General features: G+C 42.3%; 1 protein-coding gene across 1 annotated transcript; it reads left to right on the top strand.

Moving 5' to 3' along the window:
• The first annotated feature begins 1,396 nt into the window (after positions 1 to 1,396).
• Positions 1,397 to 8,321, top strand: LOC116450164 (borealin-2-like). Its single transcript, XM_032122265.1, has 10 exons — positions 1,397 to 1,848; positions 2,124 to 2,252; positions 3,175 to 3,215; positions 3,564 to 3,624; positions 4,265 to 4,332; positions 5,081 to 5,148; positions 5,830 to 5,868; positions 6,939 to 7,071; positions 7,289 to 7,375; positions 8,146 to 8,321. Exons 1-10 carry the CDS (start codon positions 1,689 to 1,691, stop codon positions 8,191 to 8,193), a joined length of 834 nt encoding a protein of 277 aa, XP_031978156.1. The 5' UTR covers positions 1,397 to 1,688; the 3' UTR covers positions 8,194 to 8,321.
• Positions 8,322 to 8,802: the final 481 nt, after the last annotated feature.

The following is an 8,802-nucleotide window of genomic DNA, read 5'->3' as shown; positions in this document are numbered from 1 at the left end:
GTGAGTTCCCTTTTAAAAATCTTCTTACATGGCTTGTAGGAGATTAAACTTACAGAGCAACACTGTCTTGTCTGTTTGCAGTGACACCTCAGAATTACTTTAGTGGTGTTTGTTTGGGAATCTCAAAGAAAACAAAATTTAGGGAAAGGAAACTAGTTCTGCTTCCCTAAACATATATGCATATGCCACAACCACCAAAAGCATGAAATTCTCTTCTTTATATCAGGATTTTGAGTGTTTTCTGGAACAGAAACACTTACCTGTTTGTTTGGAGGGATTTTTGGGGGGGGGGGGGGTTGGAAGGGGAGAATGTTTTTTGTTTTACAAACAACGTGGTCTGATATAAAATGCTTATATTATGAATTGTCAATCAGATTTTTTTCAACTTTTTTTGAGTGACATAGTCTGTCCCATCTGGCTCAGGAGATGTGCCAGATGTATATGATACAGAAAAAGCCACTCACTTCAGAGAGCTTGCAGCATCAGTATACACCATGTGAAAACCACTAGTGTTTTAAAACATTATCTAAGTGCCTTTTTACACAGTTCCTTGGTCAAATTTATTCAAAACCCAAGATACTCCTACCCCTGGTATTATTTTTTTATTTGGATACATGCAAGATAATAAGTTTCTTCAATGAATTCTATTTTTAACAATAGAGATTTGAATATTTTAATATATTCAATATTTGGTTTAGCCACATCTTTCTAATGTTCCATGTTATTACATGGAACATTAAATCGTGTATTCACCTGATCAGAATTTGCACAAGCTGTAACCATTTGCACTGGACAGAGCAGGTTATTCTCTTTGCTAGCTTTGAAGCCCTGCATGTTCTGCACGCTGAACAGCAGTAAAGCAGCTAAACCCAAACCCGAGCTCTAAACAGGGCCCTTGCTATGGAACACAGAGGCTTCCCAGCACCTGTGGAAGCCCTGGCAGCACAAGCACCGCCTGCCCCAGGCTCGGACAGCCCCGGCCCCGGTCACAGTCCCCGGGGATGGAAACGCTCACCGGCTCCAGCGCAGCTCCTGTGTGCCCGGGCTGCAGCGGCTGCTCCAAACAGGGAACAAAACAGCGCAATTCATTTGTGCCACCAGGGCCGAGTGTGTGTGTGTGTGTGTGGTGTGTGTACGCACGGGTGAGCCTGCCCAGCTCCTGTCTGAGCATAAGGATTATAAAATCGTAGAATCATAGAATGTCGAGGGGTTGGAACGACCTTGAAGATCAGCTTGTCCCAACCCCCCCCGCCATGGGCAGGGACAGCTCCCACAAGGTCAGGTTGCTCAAGGCCTTATCCAGCCTGGCCTGGAGCACTGCTAGGGTTGTGGCATCCAAAACCTCCCTGGGTACCAGTGTCTGTCCACCCTCACAGTGAAAAATTTCTATTACCTAACCTCAGTTTTCCCCCTTTCAACTTGTACCCACTTCTTCTAGTCCTGTCACTACAAGTGCCGACCGTGTGCCTCTCTGGCCACGCCTGAGGCAGCTCCGAGACGGGGCATCCACAGGCCACCCCCACGTCCCCTCACGCCCTTCCCTCCCTTCTGACAGAGCCCGGGGTCGCCGGAGTTCCCTCGTCCCCGGCCCCGGCGGCTCCTGGGCCGCCCCCTGCCCGCCCCGGGGGTGTGTCCGGCCGGCCCCGCTGTGGGCGCGGTTCCGCCTCGGCTCTGGCCGGGTGTTGGCCATGGCCCCGGGGAAGGCCCCGTGCCGGCGGCGCAGCAGCGACTCGGGCGTGGAGCCGGACCGCGGGGCTCTGCCCCGGGACAGGGACCAGCGCACCGCCCTCTCCCAGAAGAAGAAGGACCAGCGCATCGCGCTCTTCCTCAGCGACTTCGATCAGCAGGGTAGGGCCGGGGCTGCCCGGGGTGGGTGGAGGGAACGGCGGCTCCGGGCCGGGAGAGCCCCGGGCCGGGGTCGCGCCCTCGGGCAGGGCCGCCTGCCCCGCGGCCCCGTCCGCGGAGGGGTTGGCGGCTGATGGAGGCTCCAGGCGCTCCGACTCCCGGCTCGGATTTCTCCGGATAAAACGCTGTTTTAACTTTCTTTTGTAGCGCGGTCTTGAAGTGCTTATACTTGGAAACATGTAACACGCATTGCAATAAAAGCCTGTTTTCTTTTAAAGCCAAGGAGCACATCCAGGAGATGAAGAAAGAGCTCGATTCGCTTTTGCAGACAGCGGAGAAGGCGTTTGCGGTGGAGCTGCTGACGATGCCGGCTGCTGTGAGGAAGATGAAAAGGAAAGAGGTGCTCGGTGAGTGTGCGTGGAGCTTCGGGAGAAAACCCGGGAACTCGGTGGCTTTCATGAAAAGGTTTGCTTTGTCCACTCAGTATTTTAAGCAGATCAGCAGTTCTGTTACCCTGCAGATGCTCGCTGAGCACTCTTGTTCAAGTAGACTGATCTGTGTAACAGGGTATAGAATTAGGTGACTAGTCTGGAGTGTACTGTTATGTGTGCACTTAAGTAATCTTATTTAAAGTCGGAAGAGACAAGGACTAATTACAAACCTAGTGTTTTTTGTGTGTAAAAACAGGCATCTTTGTTAATCTGAATCTGTTGATCTTTAGCCACAGAGATTATTTTGCCTTTGTCAATTTGAACTCTCCTGAGACTTTCTCATCTAGTCATTTACCTGTGATGATGAGCAAACAAGTTTAACTCCCACTGATGCAGAGGTTTAAGATGTGTACACTCAGCATCAGATGTATATTCTGGTGAGAAATGATGTTTTTGGAATCTACCTTGCAGCTGGAAATTGTAGGGGCCACACAGAGATCAAACCTGAAACTCTTGAAGAACTTGAGTTTACTGTACGCCTGAGTATGTATTTTGGTGTCCTTCTTGAGAAACTTCTGCCTAAGAGCATTAGCTGCAGTGCAGTGTGTGTGTGGTGGTTCTTCAAATTCAGGGGATACCCTGTGTGGCCACACTCAGGATTCTTTCAATGTTAAACACTGAAATGGCCTTAGATTTTCATTGCTGTTTTGTAGGAGTGACTGTCCTAAAAGAATGGAATCTTGTTCAAATTCAACACATATGCTGACCTAAGGTTACCTATTTAACCACTGTAATCCTGAATTACTTGTTCAGCTTCTGAGCCCATAAGATAAGAATCTGAAGATAAAAATTGTGCAAGTAATAGTATCTAAATAAGTTATAATTTCTTGAGTTACAGATTTGCAAGGGCGGGAGGAAGTGGCTCTTGCTGCTGCAGTGGTAAGTGTGTGTTTTCAAATTTTATCACAGTTTACAGAACAGAATTCTTCTCTCCCTGCTGTAAGTACTTCAGACACACGATTTCATTTGGCTGTGTGTTTAAATAGAAGATGGTATGAAAAGACTAGACAGCCATCCATGGTGCAGTTATGAACATTACCTGTAGTTTTAGGGTCATCTGCTGGCAGAAATTCAGATGTTTCCAAAAAAATAAACTGGTGTTTAGCCAATCCCACTTCCTGTCAGTTGCTTTCATGCCCTTTTAGTTCACTGCCTTTTGTAACAAAATATGCATTTACTGGGAAAAATCTGATGACCTTCCCATGTTGGATAAACATTTTTTTTTAGACTGACTGCTCTCTAGAAGCTATGCCAAATCCCAAACTGGTGAGGACCAACAGCAAAAAAGGCAAGGCAATTCATTAATATATAGCCTGTGGTTCTTACATTTTCTTTTTGTTTAAATTGGTTTGAACTGAGCATTTGTAAAATGAACGTTAAGCCTGAAGAATACAAGAAGGAAAAGTGCATAACAGACCCTCCCAGCATTCAGCGCGGAGGATCATGAGCTATGCTACTGTAGAGGTACTTCAAAGCATGAGATAAGAGTTTCTGTCCTTTGTATTTATTAGGGAAAATGGTGAGAAAAGACAGATTTAAGGCTTTACAGTATAGCAGGACAGCTAGGAGAGTCATCTCTCTTTTCTTAGGTTCCCCTTGACATTCTGCCCATTGAGCTTTGTAAGAAAAATACCATTTTTCTTCATATCCCAAAATATGCAATAAGGAGGAGACTACCACTGGGTGGTAATTCTGTTTTGTCTGGGGGCTGAGGGATTATCTGGGGTCTTTTAACTGTTCTGTGTGTCCCAGTGTCTGTAATGAACACACACAGTTTGCTTTGACCTGTGTTCCAGGTGAATGACTTTGGATAGCAGAAGGGGTCCATAGTTGTCAGGGGGAAATAGGCTTCAAACACAAGGCTGAAGTGGTGTGTTGTGCTCTTCATGAGATCTTTTATTTTCCTTGTCTTGCTAATGCTTTTCTAGTTAAGGTAACGACAATTGTTGAATATGAAGATTCCAAGCATAGTTCTGCAAAGAAAATAACTAAAAAAGTAAGTTTGTTCTGTTTTTATTCAAAAAACAGTTCTAACCTGCCATGAATGCTGCTGGATCCATGACCAGGCAGGCCAGCGCTCTGCTGTCTGTTGGAAAAGTCAGTTGTTTTAAATTTAATGTATTTGAAGCTAAGCAAGGATAAACAGTAAATTATTTTCATAATGAAATATGATATCTGCACTTCTAGCGACTAATTCAAACAGGCATGCAAGTACTGGTATAGTCATTCTCTCTTGACTTGCCAATAAGTCATGATGGTTTGCAGAACCATTTTTTATTGAAACTTTTTTTTTTTAAATCAACCTCATGTTTTAATCCATGCTTTTCTAGAACTGGGTTGTCCATTGTTGTCTCTGAACCAAATTAAGTGTTTTAGTTTTACCATCTCAGTCTGTCTGTGCAGTGTAGCTCCTCAGCCAGACACTGAGGTAGCAAGATGACAACAAATACAAAAAAGATTTTGTGCAGTTACAGACTTTTACTGTAAAAGGGTTTAAAAGCTGGAAGGGTGTATATTAGACAGGTGGCTGGCTGTACAGAACTTCAGTAGGAGTAAGTATGTTTTGGCATTATGAAACTTCTTTTAGAATGCGTATTTGACATTTTATATATATGTAAAAACAGCACTATGGGGCTTAACTACCCTTTTTCAACAGGGAATTTTTACAGTATTGTTTCCTGCAAATATCTATCATCTTGCTTTCAAATGCCATCTTTTTAAACTGCAGTCTTATAAATTTTCAGATTTCCAAAACCAGGTCACTGGTTTCATTGGCCTCTGGTTTAAGTGGCAAACTGAACTCTCTTTCTAGGTAAGACTGATCTTTGGTAGCTCATTTAACTCACCTGAATTTGTGAGTGCTGAACACAATTATTTTCATACAAAGTAGTTGAGATCTGAGCCCAATGGGAATATATCTGATAAGGATTCTTCCATAACCTGACTGAGATGCACTGTGGTGATGTGAACCTGAACAAAAAAGCACCTGTAGCTGATGAAGGTATGCGTGGGACTGAATGGTGCACAGTTCTGAACTTAGGGGATCAGTACAGATTCCCAAGTAATACTGCTGGAAGAGAGCCTGTAAGGAAAGCGTCTTTGCTTTTCGAGTACTACTGAATTGTTCTGTAATAAACACCTAACTCAGGTATTGCAGACCTCCCTTGCCTAGTAACAGAAATTACTATTTTGTTCTTGTATGGTTTTAGGTCCCACTGTCATGTTTACCTCAGGAGGGCTTTTTCACATGTGTTTTTCACACTAGATCCCTGTCATGGGGCACTTCAGAATTATCTAATCCACTGACTGTCTACCTTCATCCTAGCTAAAACTCTACATTAGAAGTAGTTGAGGAGGAAATAAATAAAAATAATAAACCAACAAAATAAAACCTCCAGCAAAACACAAACCCAGTAACTATTTTTAGTGTCTGTTTACTCTTCTGCTATTGTGGCTTGCAGAAGGATGTTAAGTCTCTTTCTTTTCATTGCAGTGCCACAAATCTCAAAGCCACTCCAAAGGGAGCTACAAGGTAAGGGGTTTTCAGCTTGTTCTTAATAAATTTGTTCAAAACCAAGACATTATATATCTATATTATTATCAATCTAAATATTAATCATTACTCTAAATGTAACAGATCTTCATGGTCTGCCACTAAATGTGATAGTGGGGATGGGAACCAGTTACACCTTCTGCTTTGGGTGTGGGTGTTAACTTACATTCTCATGGAGGTACAAGATTTGATGTCCTAAGTTTAAAAAAAATGTATTTATAGAGTATAAATTCTATTCTCATTCGCTATGTACAGGCTTACATCTCAAACTTGTTCTCAGAACCCAACCTTGATTAAAATGTCACCTATCTAAAGTTATAAGAAAAATAAACCAATCCCTACAAACCCCCCAACCAAATACTCTGATAATCAGTTCTCTGCATCTTGAATAGTCAATATTTTCAGTTATTATCATTCTTCATACACTACAGAGTTTGGTTTTGGCACAAGCTGAAGTGAGGGGATGAACAACTTAAATGGGTCCTGATTACCAGTAAGTGGTTGTTTCACCTTGACCTGCTATAAATGTCAGAGGCTTGTTTCCATGCAGAACACACCCAAATCTTACATTTTTTAAGTAGAATAAGAACAACTGTATAATGAAAACTTAGGAATTCTGCATGGCATAAGGCATGCCCTGTGCCTCTGAGAGGTAGCAGCTTTGATATTTGTTGATATCTCCCTCTGTTGTAGACAGACACAGCACATGTCTTATCTTAAGCCCTGAGGCATGAAATTTCCTCTTTCCAAAACTGTAAACATTCACTGCTGATACTGGAGACTGGATATTCTTGTTGGCCAAAATGTCATCTTGTGTCACAGGCTTACACGGTCACTGCAGTGGCAGGGTCATAAAACATTACCCAGCAGTACCTGTAAGTACTGCTCATGGTTAGATTTCTGTAGTCTCCTGGCAGAACTGGAAAAATTTAAACAGGACTGTCTCTCTCCTAGGTGTATTTCCTAGTACTTACATTTGCTTCATGCTTGAAAATTGCCAGCAGAGCATAGGAAGTTAACCTCAGAGTAACATCTTCATTGTATTCTAGTGCTGGATTACAACAGACTGTCTCAAGAACTTTACCTGCCAGTGGAAGAGTTCAAGGCATGTTAAAAAGAAGTAAATCAGTACCCCAACATAAAACTGTTCCATTTGTAAACATTCCCCTGGCTGATGGACAGGTATCTTTTTTTTTTTAACATTTTCAACTTACAGTAGTTGATCAATGCAAATAATCTGATAGTGATAGCTTTTCTTGTTCCTAAATGAGATGCTGCTAAACAAAAGGAAAAATGGTTGCCAAAATTTTGCAGGGTACAGGGAAGTACATGATTTTCAGAGAACCTGAGCATGCAAGAAGAATCATTTAATCTTACAATTTTTTCTTGTCACATACAGACACTCTGTACAGCTGGTGGAGACCTCCGTAATATCGATGTGCAACTCCTAAATCAGGACACAGTACAGCACATTCATAACTTGGTGGTAAGCTTGAACTAGGAGGCTTATAGATCTGTGTATTCAGACACCTGGTCCCAGGCTATCATGTGAGATAGTCATGAATGCAAATTTAAACTCTTTGGAGTTTAAGCCTAAACTGGTTGGCATCAGTTGGAGGGAGGAAGAGGGAGGGAAGAACTGCTCCACATGGATCACATCTAGAAGTAACTACACTGAAACAGGCATGTGCAGTTTGGTGATAGCCTGAAGGACCAAAGGAACATTAAAACTCTTCTGGTCTGCAGTGCTCTGGTGTCTCTCCTACCACATGAGCAAACTGCCATTCTCTTACCTCTCATTCACAAAGGCTGACAAAGCTACAGCTGTTTTGATTCTTCTTATAATCCATTATTCTGTGTTCCTTGCTGAGTAAGAACTATTCACCTGTTAAGTCTCTGCTGCAGAACAGGAACTGCCTTAATGGTTTTGAAGCAAAATGAAGTGGAACAGAACTTTGTAGCACATATTGCCCAACTCTCCCAAAGATCAGGGTACCTGGGCTATTATTTGAAGTAATGGAAATCTATCCAGACCTGAGAGTTATTAACCAGTTTACAGTTGTGCAGGTATTGAGACCACTGCAGCTGAGTCAAGCTAAAGGTCTGGGAGCTGTTCTGTGTTTTTTGTCATGGCCCTGCCTCTGTAGGCAGAAAGTAGGGAGTGCTCACTGCTTGCTTTAACAGTAGTGACCTTTCTTTCTTCTTCCAAGTTCTCTTGGGAGTAGCTTGAGCTAAAATGAATTTTTCCCCCCTCAGAGTGAGCTGACTGTACTGTGTGGAAAGGCAACACCTAAACCAAGTTAATAGAACTGTCTTGTGACTACAGAACATTTGTGACAGCTCTTGCCTGCTGCTTCCAAAGTGTTTAAATTATGTCTATTATTTCTTAATAAAGTGCTATACTGCCCAGTAAATGTTTTTATAAGCTTTTATATCATGTGATGTGTCTTATTAAGTTCTTATTATGAAGGATACCAAAGCAGAAGAAAATGTTACTTTTTCTTTATAACAGGCTTAGTTTAGATTTTAACTAAGTTTACAGTAAAATGAAGAGTAAGAGGCTGTATATAGAAAATAATTTTAACTCTGATATTCAACTCACAAATAAACTGAAGTACAAGGTACTAAATTTTTCAACAGCCTTAAGACACTTTAATTTTAGTTATGTGGTACCATATATGAATCTAAGACAGGAACAAAATTTATTTCCAGTCTTGTGCTGTGACATGACAGTAATGTCATGACAGTAATGTGCAAGATGACAGGTAAAACAACAGACTCTTAGAATTTGTTATCAGGTGCTGCTGGCAGGAGCCTAAATTAATGCCAGCTCAGGACTGAAGCAGAACTGCTCTACAGTGATCAGCTCTTCCTCCACCCCTTCACTTCAGCTATCTGAAAAGTTACTATGAA

This window comes from Corvus moneduloides, chromosome 12, assembly GCF_009650955.1.
Source record: "Corvus moneduloides isolate bCorMon1 chromosome 12, bCorMon1.pri, whole genome shotgun sequence".
Classification (NCBI taxonomy): Eukaryota; Metazoa; Chordata; class Aves; order Passeriformes; family Corvidae; genus Corvus; species Corvus moneduloides.
Note: the sequence above shows the minus strand (reverse complement) of the source record. Positions and strands in the feature narration are given on the sequence as shown.

Excerpts from the sequence above, each read along its gene's own strand:
- LOC116450164 (XM_032122265.1), top strand. The coding sequence starts at position 1,689 with ATGGCCCCGGGGAAGGCCCCGTGCCGGCGGCGCAGCAGCGACTCGGGC. Across the intron at positions 5,869-6,938 it reads ACTCCAAAGGGAGCTACAAG|TGCTGGATTACAACAGACTG; the intron begins GTAAGGGGTTTT and ends ATTGTATTCTAG. Across the intron at positions 7,072-7,288 it reads TTCCCCTGGCTGATGGACAG|ACACTCTGTACAGCTGGTGG; the intron begins GTATCTTTTTTT and ends TGTCACATACAG.